Source organism: Olea europaea, chromosome 20 (assembly GCF_002742605.1).
Source record: "Olea europaea var. sylvestris chromosome 20, O_europaea_v1, whole genome shotgun sequence".
Lineage (NCBI taxonomy): Eukaryota > Viridiplantae > Streptophyta > Magnoliopsida > Lamiales > Oleaceae > Olea > Olea europaea.
In genome coordinates this window covers 2,326,743-2,340,863 of record NC_036256.1, presented here as the reverse complement: position 1 = coordinate 2,340,863, position 14,121 = coordinate 2,326,743, and the positions used below count along the sequence as shown (strand labels likewise).

The window sequence follows — 14,121 nt, the reverse complement described above, 5'->3', positions numbered from 1 at the left end:
TAAAAAGTGACAACTTTTAATCCAAAACGGCTCCCAAGTTTCAAATTGAAAAATCAGCCAATGACTATTTTTTAACACTATGCGTATGCATAGTATAAACCGTGCATACACATAGTAGAAGTAAAATCAATTCTGATTTTGCCAAAGCACATTTCGCGTACGCACAAAAATAAGCCTGTGCGTACGTATAGGCAAAAATCAAAATTTTTCATTTTTTAATTTCTTTTGATTCTATTAATTCCACAATTGAGTTCAACAATTAGTCCATTATCATTCCATTGATTTTGAACAAATATTCAACAATTTCATAAATTAATCTTAACCGTGTTCACTTAGCTCTAGGAGCAAATAAGCCCACGAATTGTATGGCTACTTGTAAGGTTGGTCGGGGAGCAGGGGGACTCCTCCCTACTAAACCATCAAGGCATGAGTCGTATATTGACAAAGTTACATCTCTACTCAATTCAAGATAAAAATAAATAAGAAGGGTAAGGTCTTTCCTCAATTCAAATTTATGAAAATTTTTATGGGGAAACAATTTCATACTATGGAGCCTTTTCTTCTGTGAAAGCTTATAAAAATGTGTAGCCAATCTTTAAAACATTCCAAACAGAATCTTCTATGGGTGTCTTCGTGCAATGGATCAAGTGTCCCATCCGATCAAGAAAAGGTGAAAAAAATATAACAAACGAATTCTTTTCAAAATGGCATCTCAGAGTTGCCTCCGTTTGGCCCCCATTTTTTGGAAATAAAAATGGGTGAAATAATATTTTTTGAATAATTAGTGGTTGAAAAAGAAGGAAAATTTTTCGATTTACATTTAATATTATTTTATGAAAGATTGTGTGATTGAAAATAGGAGGAAAAAATGGAATGTAATGAAATGTAATTTAATGAGTATCAAACGAGAGTTGGGCTCTTCATCTCCCTCACCCTTGTTTGAGCATTTTTTTTTTATTTTTTTTTTATCAAAATACATTTTTAATTTGACTTCACTTCAACTACACATTTTTTAATAAAATAATATTACACGCAATTTCATAATTTTTTTATTTTTTAACCACGCGTTTCCCATTAATACATTATTTAAAAATACATTTTTTGACAAGAATATGAATTAAACAAGGGCGTAAACTACTGTTTCAAAATTACCAATGGGACTTTTTGTCAATTTATCTTACAATAATTTTAGCGTCGTCAACAAGAAAACAAAAGGTCAACTAAGGCACTCCAATAATAGAGTCGAGAAAGGAGCGAAAGTCAATTGGCAAGTATCTACTTGATCTTGGGAGAGTTGAGTTAAAATATTAACATTAGTTTTATCTTAGTGCTTGTTCGGTAAGAATTTTATTAATTGATTTTTTGACTGTTAGAAATAAAGTGAGTTCTACTTGTGAGAGAAGAATTTAAAAATGACGGTTAGAATAGTGAAATAACTGTCAAAAAATTGATATTAATTGGATTAAAATCTCTACCAAACATGCTCTTAAAATGTCATTTTATATTTTGAATTTTCATCTTTATTCGGTATAAAATTTATCTCTGAACACTAAAGATCCGTTTGATTGCAAAGATAAAATTGAATTGAATTTAAAACGAATTCCAGGGAATTAAATTGCCTAGAAATTGTTTTTTTGAAAATTGTAAATTATTGTGTTTGGTTGATATAATTTTTTTACATGAAAAATGTTAAAATAAAAGTGTTTTTTGGTGTTCGTTTGACTTTATTTTACATAAAAATTGTCAATTAAAGGAATAGATTTTACTGGTATTGAGAATGAAAATTGTTTTCATTGCCAACAAAAAAAATTCAAGAAAATCATCTATCTTTTGGTATTCGTTTGGCTTTGTTTTACATGAAAATTATCAATTAAAGGGAAATATTTTTTTACAATAATTCTTAAAATTCGTTTTCATTTCAAAAAAAAAAAAAAAAAAAAATGTCAATCAAAATATGTTCCTTCATTCCCTGGAAAAAAAAAAAAAGGTCCCTATGTTTGACCCTGTTTGTTTAGCTTTTTTCCCTACAAATTGGCACATACCACAGTCCCGTTCCACCCTGTAACATTTCTGTGTTATAAAAATTGGAAAATGTCTACATGTTAAAATTTTGTGGTATCATAATAGTTTATTATGTGGCATATTTAGTCTGTCTTTGACAAATTTATAAATAGTTGTCAAACGAAGCTACTTTTGTCGAGTTATATATGTCATTCATAGCCCCCGTTTGAGCCTNNNTATTTCACAATTCCACAACTACTGTTGCTGTCATCTTGTGTCACTGGAAAAATTTAGAAAGACATATTAAATGGGTAGTCAATTTATAATGAGTCAATTTAAAATGAGTCATTCATCTTCTCCATTGAGCCAAAAAGAGCCATTCACCATTTTGGCTCATTATAAATTGACTACCCATTTAATATGTCTTTCTAAAATTTTCCAGTGACACAAGATGACAGCAACAGTAGTTGTGGAATTGTGAAATATAATGTGTTCACAATATTTTTTCTTTATTTAACTTAATCATTTAAAGTATTTTCAGATTCATGTTGCTGCTACTGTTACTTATGGACTAAGTTGATGGCGGGAAAAAGGGGTGAAGTGGGTGAGTACAATTTTACCCTTGTTTATGGAAAGAAAAAGGTATTTTTGTATTTAATTAACAGAAAAACTGACGGAATATGGACGGAAGGACGTCCAGATCAAAGAAAGGTTGAAATGAGGGCAAAAATGCCAAAAAATGAGAGGTATGGACGTTTTCCACAATAATCTTGAAAGGTATGGACGTTTTGTGCCAATTACCCTTTAATTAACGGAAAAACTGACGGAATATGGACGGAAGGACGTCCAGCGCAAAGAAAGGTTGAAATGAGGGCAAAAATGCCAAAAAATGAAAGGTAGGGACATTTTCCACAATAGATTTGAAAGGTAGGGACGTTTTGTGCCAATTACCCAATTGATTTTCCCACAAAAGCAAGAAAATTGCACTTCCCAATAAAACCAAGAATCTAAATTCCATAGAAAGCTAAACCCTATCAAACAACTAAAAGTTGAAAAATGCAAGGTAAATTCCATTTTCCACGAAAAAAATTAACCAATCAAACACTAGCTAAGTACTTACATTATGAAAAATAATTTAGTTTACATATATGCGTGTTATCATAATTTAGTTTCCACAAGGCAAAATTTATAAATTAATAAAAAATATGATCAAACTTCTTGTTCAATCATAATAGACCCACCAATTTGTTTCTCATTTTTGTAAAAATGAGATATTCGTTATAGATCTCATATAAGAGATAGAAATTTAAATTTGGTAGCTTGATGTGATAAATAACGTTCATATTTTCCATTTTAATGGAAAAAGAATGAAAAATAAATGGGGGCTAATAAATTAAATCATAGATAAGTTCTTCTCAAACAGAGGCTCAATTCTTATCAAATTTTGACCATACGAGTCAAAATGTGATGTCAATAAGTAGTCATAGCAAACATATACAGTGTACATTGTTTGGTTCTATTTAATTTACTTTACTATAATTTACTTTTCATATTCATTTTTAACACCACATTCACACAATAAAATATTCTATACGTAAACCAAAAAATTTTCCTATTTTTTAACCACACATTCTTCAAAAATACGATTCAAAACATATTTTTTTTGAAATAAAGACCACAAAAAAATAGTTACTTTTTTATTTCAAAAATAAAAGTATCGATTTTTCTTTAAAAAATATCATTGTAAAAAAATATTGATAAGATTTCGCATCATTACAAAAAAAAGGGTTAATTTCACAAAGGTCACCGAACTTACAGAAAAATTACAAAACGATCACCGAAATTTAAAACTTTCAGTAACGGTCACTAAAGTTTAAAAAGTTTCTGAAACGGTCACTAAATTTGAAAAACACTTTTTTAGTTTTTTTGGTTACATTTGCGACAATTTTTCGCCTACTTTCAACCACTGATACCATCAAATTTTGATACCGTTGGAAAGCCCACAACGTCCTCTTCAATTACCACTCAAAATCTCTCCGTAACATCAAGGAATTCGACCGGAAAATCACCGCAAAAGTCGCCCCAAAAAATCTGAAAATCCGCCTAAATTTTTAGATTTTTGGACGACTTTTACGACAATTTTCCAGTGACTTTCGACCGCTAAGACTGCTGGATTTTGACCGTTTTGTAATTTTTCTGTAAGTTCAGTGACCGTTTGTGAAATTAACCAAAAAAAAAAAATCTTACAAAAGATAAATCACTCCGAACAACTTAAATTACTTCTTTATTTTGAAATACTTTTAACTAATAAATAATTTTTAATTAATTATCCCGTTCGAGGCAGGCTCACTATTTGACCGGTATTTTTGTCATCCCTATTTATTACACATGTCTATCCGTGTTCCAGGAATACTATTTTTTTTCCACACGAATTAGTTTACTTCGATAACTAATTTGATTAGTTTTAAATAATTAATTTATGAACCGAGCTACACATCCGAGGGTGAAAAACAGGTTTTGGATCCAGACACCATAGGTCGGAAGGTGATTGATCGGTTCAAAAAAAATAAAAAATAAAACACAAGGAAACAGCATGCAGCACCTGTTTCCAATCCCGGGATTTAAACCTAAGATGAGAAGCTTAAACCTTAATTTATTTCAATATAATTTTTACTTAAAAATAAGCTAAGCCAAACGTGCGAATTCCGACAGTTCCTTGAAGCGTGAGAACGTTTAACTTCTTTCTTATTCTGAAAGTCGCATGAAACTTGCGATTTCAGATTTTAACCTCTAAAACCCATAGCCCCCAAAACGACAGCTAAAACCCTAATTTCAGTAGTTCATTAACAGGTCTCTGTAATACTGAGGAGCTTTCACATTCTGCTCTGAACTTATACACAGTGGTTTATAGGAAAAATTACACTGTCTGTGACGGCAGCTTTGAAGTCTTCTGTGTTTTATTTTTCCATAATAATGGAAAAGGACACCTCTTTTCTATTCGCTGGTATTACATTCGACCGCAAAAAATTCGCCCACGATTTCGCCAGATTCCAGGTATGCTTATTTTTTCTTACTTTGGGGAGGATGATTGTTTCCCATATATGCTTATAGCTGTTGTGCGATGTGCTGAGTCAATGAAGAGTATGCATATTCTTTATATTTTGATTATTTAAATGTGACGGTTGACAATTCATTTTGAAATTGTTTACTGTGTAGGAGAAAAAAGAGAGTGATAATCTAGTAGAAAAGCCCAAATTGATTGAAAATGGAAATTCTGAAATAGAAGAAGGGACAACGGCACTTGTCACTAAGAAGAGGAAGAGAAAGGCACCTCTTTCGGGTAAGTTTGGCTATTTATCTTTCATGGAATTTAAAAAATATATATTTCATGCACTGTTATTGTAAGGAAAAGTTAGATGTTTTCTGTGAAAATTCCCCAACCAAGATTTGATTTTGTTTCTGTGAAATGGTAATTGGTATCTGATTAGGCAGGGAATAATGTTATTGCTGCTGTAAAATATACAAATAGTGACATTTATGTATCCCTCAGTAAGGAAATTTGAGTTGCTATGAGTAAGAAGTAAGATAAAACATAAGGGAGAAAGTTTTTATATGAATTAATTTTTGACTTCCAATTGCATTTATTTTCAGATCCAGTTAAAGGGTTCAATTTATTCAAAAGTTCAAAATCGAAAGCTGTAAATGAAGGACCTGACCAGCACGAAGATGACATTTTACAGGGAAAGAAGGAATATCATCGCCAACTAGAGGTTCCTCTCTCTCCTTATACATATATTCATTGCCATTTTAATTGTATACATATTTGTCATATATTGCTATGTACTGGCTTTTTTAATTTTATTTTATTGGAAAAGCAAGTGAAGAGAGATACTAAGCCATTTTTGTTTTCTCATTCTTATTTTTGGATTTAGAGGGATGCAATTTTCCGAAAGACGCATAATATTCATGTTTCTGGGAGTAATATCCCATCACCTCTTCATAATTTTGCTGAGCTGAGATCAAGGTACTCATTGGTCATTTTTTCAGTTATGCATGTGGCCTGGCTTTTTTCTGGCTACATATGTTCATATTGTATTGCTGTTTTGGCTTTGGTGACTACTGCCCTTCAATATTATTCTATTTGTCTTTTTTGGTCATATTTCTGAAAGAACTCCAGGATATAGGTTGCTTCAACCCTTTCACGTACTTGCCTTTCACTGGTGACAAGGGAGTGTTTAATGCCATCAATCACATGGCTAAATTATTCCTGACAAGTTGTTGGCAAATTTCCTTTCATCCTATTATCCATTTTAAGTGTGTGCTTTATGTTGATTTTCCCTTTATTTGTGCATTTCCACTCTTTGCATTATCATAGAGCTACTTTTCAGATCTTTTCCCTTGCCAAACCTCAAAGCTGTATGTTTCTTTATAATAAGATCACTGTGCCATGCCTCTGTCTCTCTGCAATTACATGAATTGTAGGAATTTCTTTTCATCATTGAAATAAAAAGTGATTAGCAAAACACCTCTCTTTATAGAATGTTTTGTCTTTTCTTTATCATTACTACGTGTTTTTGTAATGTTATTTTTTGGTTTTACATTTTGCCGTTATTTCGTTGCAAATGTATTTTTCTTCTTTAATTCGTCACTGCAGAAGGAAATTGCATTTTCCCTGTATTTATTTAGATCATATATTTTTAATCTAATTTGTTGCTCTCCGTGGTTCTGTGACTAAAGTTTCAGTATGTATGTTTGATCTTGAACAGATATAGCTGTAGATCATATCTATTGCGCAATTTGGCTGAATTGGGATTTAAAGAACCAACACCAATCCAAAGGCAGGCTATTCCAGTCTTACTATCTGTATGATCTTTCATTTGAGCTATTCTTTGTTATATTTCTTTTTATTTTTTGTCATTTTGCAGCACTGGATGGATCTGTCAATTTCAGTGATTATTTACAAATTTTTCCAGGGAAGGGAGTGTTTTGCATGTGCTCCAACTGGTTCTGGCAAAACCTTCGCGTTTGTTTGTCCAATATTAATGAAACTCAAGGTATTGAAAAGACACTTTAATTTTATTATTCCCGTCTGTGTGTGTGTGTGTGTGTATGTGTGGGGTAAGAATCATTTTTCTGAAGTATACTGCTAAACGATCATGCACGATCAGAACGCTTCGAAGGATGGTGTTAGGGCGGTAATTCTTTGTCCTACACGTGAATTAGCTGCTCAGACGGCAAGAGAATGCAAGAAACTGATTAAAGGAAAGAAGTTTTATATCAAATTAATGACTAAGCAGCTTGCTAAAGGTGCCGACTTTTCAAAGTTCCCCTGTGATATACTCATATCAACGCCATTTCGTTTGCAGTATGCTATTAAAAAAAGAAAGCTCGATTTAAGCAAGTAAGTTACCTATTCTCTAGTAAGTGCAATTACTCTAATGCCAGTGTATTACTTGCAGTCATTTTAAGTCTGTTCACAAGCATCTTGCTTTATCTGAAATATTGATAGTTATTTCATGCTTGTCGTTTCCGTGTCAAGGATAGTCTCTCACATTATTACTCTTGCTGCACATCACGGAATGTTTAATAAGATGACTTCGTGAATGCATGAAATATAATAGGAATTCCTACTCCAAATAAAGTGTGCTCACTGCTCACTGGACCAGACATCACAATTGCATTGTGTTTATGGGAAGGGGTAACAGATTGAAGGAGTAAATTCTTTTAGAAATGCTTTCAAACATTTAATTGGGTTCCTTGGATTTTTGTACTGAAAAAGTATGGGTAAATCAGGTGAGAAAACAAATAGCTGAATGTTTGCCTGGATTCATTTGAATCTCCACCATATATGTAAAGTAAAACTAATTTTTCTCTTTTTTGAAGAATGATTGGCTAAAATGCCAGGATGAGAAAATTGGAAAACCTGCGTCATCATCGACACACTAAATTGGCTCTCAATTAACACGATTTTTTCCCTTGATTTTGGTAATATGCAGGGTTGAATTTCTTGTCCTGGATGAATCAGACAAGCTATTCGAGTTAGGTTTGGTAGAGCAAGTTGATGCGGTGGTGAAAGCATGCTCAAATCCTTCAATCTTGCGCTCATTGTTCAGTGCTACTTTACCTGATACTGTCGAAGAGCTTGCACGTACAATTATGCATGATGCGGTCCGAGTTATTATCGGGCGGAAGTGAGAACTGAATCTCTCTTAAGCTGTAGCACATAGGAAGTTCTTTAGTATTCTTGATTCCATTATTGGATATATTTATCCTAATATGCAAGTAGAATAATTATTTATTTTATTATTCCATTTGTCCAAAAATAATACACACAATCTTCTTGTTTCTTTAATTATTTCTTTTTATTGAAAGACTATAAATCTACATATCGTTGAATTTATTTNAAATAATACACACAATCTTCTTGTTTCTTTAATTATTTCTTTTTATTGAAAGACTATAAATCTACATATCGTTGAATTTATTTATTTATTTATTATTATTTTTTTTTGCACCCCTGATCAAATAATTACTCCAATTTTTGAACAGAAACTCTGCTTCTGAATCGATAAAGCAAAAATTGATATTTGTAGGAAGTGAGGAGGGTAAGCTTCTTGCTCTTCGTCAAAGCTTTGCAGAGGTATATTTCTTATTGGCGTGCTGAATTAATTCATTTCTTCCCGATTGGTGTGATATATTGAAACATTTTAGAACTATACTCTTGTAGTTTTTGAGTCCATTTTGTACTCTACAGAATTCCTTTGATAAAATTGCCTATAAATTGTTTTATGTGGTCATAGCTCATACTAAAATAAAAACAATTAAGTCAGGAATCCATTAAAAGGATTTTTTTCCTGAATAAGCAGTTCTTCATTCTGTGGCCAAGTGTACGTCATGAGGATTTATATCTTTTTCTCATTTTAGTTGATTGATTCCTATGATGAATTTTTGTCATTCATGCAATTTTCCTCTGTGTAGTGATCTGCTTGTTTGCTTTGATTGTTGGTGATGTTTTACGAATAATTGGTGCATCTCTGCATATAAAAAAATTGTAGTGTTGTCCCTGTTGTTAACATTATATTGAGGTAATAATTCTTTAGCAAAAAGATCATGGGAGTTCTTCTAATAAATCTGTTATATTGTTCGAGTTGCCCGTGCATAATTGGTTGATACCTGGGATTTTTCCTTTATATTTTCTTTTGTTTGCAGTGTTTGAATCCACCAGTGCTACTTTTTGTCCAAAACAAGGAGAGAGCTAAGGAACTCTACAATGAATTGAAATATGATGAAATAAGAGCTGATGTGATACATTCTGATTTGTCCCAAATACAGGTAATCTTGCCTATTTTTATACTTTTGACAGTAACCCGAACTCTACGTAGCTTTGGAACTTGCCTTGAGATATCAGTAATAGCTATTATTCTCAAGTAGTGCTAGGTTTGGACAATATTAGGTTTCAGAAATTGCTCAAAGCCTCAAACTTTATAGATAAGGACACTTTTCTAATTTGATTAAATTAAAGCCTAATATGATTCACAAGAACAAGACTCTGTTCTATTCAACTTCCAGTTGAATTTCTTGCTGAATAAACCTTCTAAGGAAGTTCTGAAATTCTCTCTTTAACAAAATAGGGAACACTTTCTTTTTGGAATTCACGGTGCTAATAGTGGAATTGAGCTAGATCTTTGTTAGAATTTATGCACAATACTGGTTTCCTTTTCCCTTTTCCCTTAGTTCTTATTGTTATTTCATTACTTTCATTTCTACTACTAGTCAAATTGAATTTCATCAATCTATATGAATTTCTGCTGACATTTCAATCAAATACAGAGAGAAAATGCAGTTGATAACTTCCGGTCTGGGAAAACATGGGTTTTGATCGCCACCGATGTTATTGCCCGTGGCATGGATTTCAAAGGTGTCAATTGTGTGATCAATTATGATTTTCCGGATTCTGCAGCTGCTTATATTCACAGGATTGGTATGCAGCCTTGAAAGTACTTCTAGCTAGTGCGGACTTGAGCGTTAAATTGCCGGCCTATTTTCTTTACCTCGAAATATCATTGATCGATTTGCTTTGGCTTTGGCTTCAGTTTGTGGTGGTTACTGAAACTTAGTTTTCTTAACTTTCAAACAGGTCGGTCGGGCAGAGCTGGGAGGAGTGGAGAGGCTATAACCTTATACACGGAAGCTGACGTTCCATTCTTGCGAAATGTAGCCAACGTCATGACTGCTTCTGGCTGTGAGGTACCCTCATGGATCATGTCCTTGCGCAAGAAAAAATGGAGGAAGCACAGGCCACAGAGGGAATCAATTTTTACCAAACTGGAAGATGAGGAAGAATAGACTATGGCTAGATGCAAGAATCGATAAGTATTTGTGCTGAGCTCTTTTTATTACTTTTCAAAAAACAACTGTTTCCTTTTACGTCTCAAGTTTCTGGCATTTGCAACACATTTGTCTCAGCGCCAGATTTCTGTTGCCAGAAATGATTGGCAGTTCATTTTTCTCATCGTTGAAAGATGAGATATCCAACTTTGCTAGCTGCCTAATATCCTCCCACCCCTCCTTTCACGGTGGTCTGCAATTTGGTCCAGAGTTCCCCCGCCCAACAAAAAAAAAAAAGGATTATATTCAATCATATTTGAGAAGAAGTGAAATTACTTCAAAGTGATTTGAACTTGCTTTTAAATTACTAGAATCGAGCTCCAAAATGAAATTGAATGAGGTCCCGTGGCTCCAGATTTTTTTGAGAATATGTGATTAAAAACTAGAAAAAAGTTGAGTTTCTGTGAAGAATATTCTATTGTAAGAATGTGATTAAAAATTAGTACGAGTAAAAAAATGTTATAAAAGGTTTGTTGTCAAACAAGGGTTGAAATGTGCCTTGGGAGTACTTACTAAAATGCTAAAATTATTTTCCACTTGCTTATTTCTGTAAGCACGATCAATAATGCAACTTCTAATTCAAAGTTTTACAGTAAAAGGAACTCCGTGTTAATGATTATACTCAGTTGAAGCTACTCGTACGTATGAATATTCAATCAATTTGCATGACTATAGCATTGCAAAAATAAGTAGCTCTCAATGGTAATAGTTCAATTGTCTATGCCTCCGTGGTTTTGTCGCCACCTTCCTTCCATAGCAGACAAAACAATATCTACAGACCAAATGCTTTCAATCATACATAGTAGTTCACTAGAGATGTATAATAAATTACACAAAAATCCATAATCACTGTACAATTTTATGCATTCATGTTGCAGAGGAAATTTTGCTTCATTTTGCTTCGTCAGGCAATCCCACAGCAGCAGAGATTGCTGTGGAAGTGTGTTCATCTTGATAAATATCAAGAGAATTTCGAAATTGTTCCTCTTAACAAAGATGTTTCCTTGAAGATTATCATTTGCCGAGAGATCTTTCTGCAATTCAAAAGCTGCAAGACAAGAAGAGAAACCATGAAAGCTGCTTTAATTGTTTTCGGGCCTGGGAGGGCAAGTTGCAATGCAGCATACCACATTCACATCCACACTCTGTCCATATTGACTTTGTCTCAACAAAGTTTCTCTCATTCAAAAATGGGAGCAACTTCTTGATGCAGGAGAACAAGATTTGCAAGTATCCTGCACAAAAAAGTATGGATTAGGCAAAAAAGATGACTCACAGATGGAAGAGCAATTTTTTACTCAAAAAGAATTCATTAAATAACAGGGGAATTGAGATTTGAGAGGCATGACAAAAAAAAAGCAAAAATAGGAAAGCTTATCTTATACTGATTACCAACTGGTTCGTGTAATAGTTAAAAATTTAACATTTCTTCACTGCACTGATTGCCATAAACCCCACCAACCTTTTTCCAAGAAATTTAACATTTTTTCACTGCACTGTTTTTCATAGAATTTTCAACACTGTAATTTTAGTTTCAACCTCATTCTTAGTCACTACACATTTTCAAGTATGCAGGTTTACTATTATGCATGAAAACCATAATACTTTGACGAAGAGGCCTTCCACATGTAGAAAGGACTTGGCATGTTCCAAGTTGGTATTATGAGTGCATTTGTTAATAAAAATACAAAAGAAATTCTACTGCATTAACTATTTACATGACCATTCTATTATTGATGCTATTGTGTGTTTAGAATGAGTAAGGCTTGAGGCTTTTTAAATCCTCAAACTGAGAAGCAACTTAGTTTCGAACCTCTTCACCTTCCACTGCCTCTGTTGTTAATTACAGTTGTAAGGCATTCGCTGTTGATAATACTTTTCTTTTCTAACTACTTGTCAACAGTTAATGAAAAAGAAAACAGAGAGAATTTGACCAATCCAATTATAAAGAGGACAAATCAACATTCAAGATGTAGAGGAATGAATTCTTCACTGGAGGTGCCAGCAACTAACAAGCACTGATTATATACATGGTGTTAGTGTACTCTGATGATTCATAAAAATATAAATCCAAGGATATGAATTACACCAAAATATAAAATTTATCTCAATAAGCTAATGCCAATTAAAGTAAAGTGAGACCTGCCCCTCCTTTACTGTATTTCTGTTAAGCAGTAACATTAATCAGTATAACACAAGGAATAAAGCATAACTTGGAGCTAAGCAGTATTGTAGCAGACTAACAGTCAAATTCCACCAATTAAAACAGAGCTATACCACGTGGGTTCATAAAATTTTTAAAATGCAAAAAAAGATGAGCCCATTATTTATTTATTTATTTATTTATTTATTATTATTATTATGTGTGTGTGAGTAAACAGAAAAAAAAATAAAAATTACTACATATTTAGTTACCCAATGATGCTAACTAAGCTTTTATACATGCCTAGTTGAAAGCATGTGACTTGCTCGTAAAGATGCATTTAATAGATTTACCTTTTGTTAAATAGATTTATTAACTTTTGAATGTCAGTGAAAAAAAAAAAAAAAATGGGGAGGGAATTAGCACGATCAAATTACCCCAAAAAGGTTTTCAAATCCAATGAGAGAGACTGACCAGAAGTATACACAGAATAATAAAAAAGACGGGAAGAATATTGATTGCTCAGGTAAAAGGTACTTTACATCTCCTAACAGCATAAAAAGCAAAACAAGAAATGAGGGATATAAAATCCACACCACTATGTCAGGAATCCCAATAAATAGAATGAACATAAATCTTACTTCAACTTCATATATACATGCAGTTAAGAAAGTAGCAAAACCATGAGAAACAGATACCTCTATGCAAGATGGAGAAGCCTGCTTAGATTTAATTGTTCGAGATCTCCTAACAGAAATAACACAGATCAGATATAAAAAATTAGGGGTTGTTCTCTTCGTGTTTCAATTTTTGTGTTTTGAGCTTTGAATTCATTTTGGGTTTTGTGTTTTGAATGTGTTTTGAAATTGTTGAAAATACGTTCTTTTTGTCATTTTGAAAAAATGTTTCCTAAAACATAAAATTAAAAAGGCGTTTACATTTTCCTTCTTCTGGTTTCTTGCCAAGGGCGATTCCTCCATTTTTGGCCGTCTTCTTCTACCTCAAACCCCTCACCTCCCTCTACAACTTCCGACGATTAATTGACCAAGAACCTGCTAAAAACAGCCCCAACCAACCTCACTACCACTCACAATTTCAGCCTTATTAACACCACTGCCGGCCACCTTTCCGATCGCGAACCACCACCAATCCACTCCTCTCAACAAGGCGCATCCAATACTACCATGGGTCACCTAACCGATGGTGCTGCGCGACCTTGGACGTCGCCGGAGGTGAAGATTCTGGCAGAAGCAGTTTGCACCAGATCAATTTTTGAGGAAGATTTTTTTTCCGATTTTGGTATATGTTTTGGTTGTTGTTTGTGTGGTAATTGAAGGGGGGGGATTGAGGGCTTCACAATGGTATGTAAATTCGGTGGTTTTGGAGGAAGTTGGCAGAAGTTTAGAGGGTTGGAAAGTAGGGGCTCCATTGCTGTGGCAGAAGAAAGTTCGGGGAAGTGGAAATGGGCGTTTTCCGTGTTTTCATTTGAGTGTGGGTTTGGCTTGAAAACACTCAAAACAGCAAAAATGCCGTTTTGAGTTTTCAGTGCAATTTTTTTTTTTTTTTTTTTTTTAAAAATTTATTTTTGA

The 14,121-nt window shown here is 33.3% G+C and overlaps 2 protein-coding genes across 4 annotated transcripts in view; one reads left to right on the top strand and one right to left on the bottom strand.

The window, feature by feature from the left end:
• The first annotated feature begins 4,774 nt into the window (after nucleotides 1-4,774).
• Nucleotides 4,775-10,613, top strand: LOC111369389 (DEAD-box ATP-dependent RNA helicase 57). Its single transcript, XM_022990883.1, has 12 exons — nucleotides 4,775-5,055; nucleotides 5,218-5,341; nucleotides 5,653-5,771; nucleotides 5,934-6,025; nucleotides 6,768-6,864; nucleotides 6,975-7,055; nucleotides 7,170-7,402; nucleotides 7,998-8,192; nucleotides 8,551-8,641; nucleotides 9,211-9,333; nucleotides 9,832-9,982; nucleotides 10,139-10,613. The coding sequence occupies exons 1-12, from the start codon at nucleotides 4,975-4,977 to the stop codon at nucleotides 10,345-10,347; spliced, it is 1,596 nt and encodes a 531-aa protein (XP_022846651.1). The 5' UTR covers nucleotides 4,775-4,974; the 3' UTR covers nucleotides 10,348-10,613.
• Nucleotides 10,614-11,034: 421 nt separating this feature from the next.
• LOC111369390 (pentatricopeptide repeat-containing protein At3g53360, mitochondrial-like) overlaps nucleotides 11,035-14,121 on the bottom strand; it is a 10,592-nt gene continuing 7,505 nt past the window's right edge. For 2 of the 3 annotated variants that reach the window (XM_022990884.1, XM_022990885.1), the window contains exons 3-4: nucleotides 13,231-13,279; nucleotides 11,035-11,624 (exon numbers count right to left, since the gene is read on the bottom strand). The gene's annotated coding sequence lies outside the window, so the exon portion shown is untranslated. The remainder of the gene's footprint in view (nucleotides 11,625-13,230; nucleotides 13,280-14,121) is intronic. The other variant, XM_022990887.1, reaches the window with a different exon arrangement.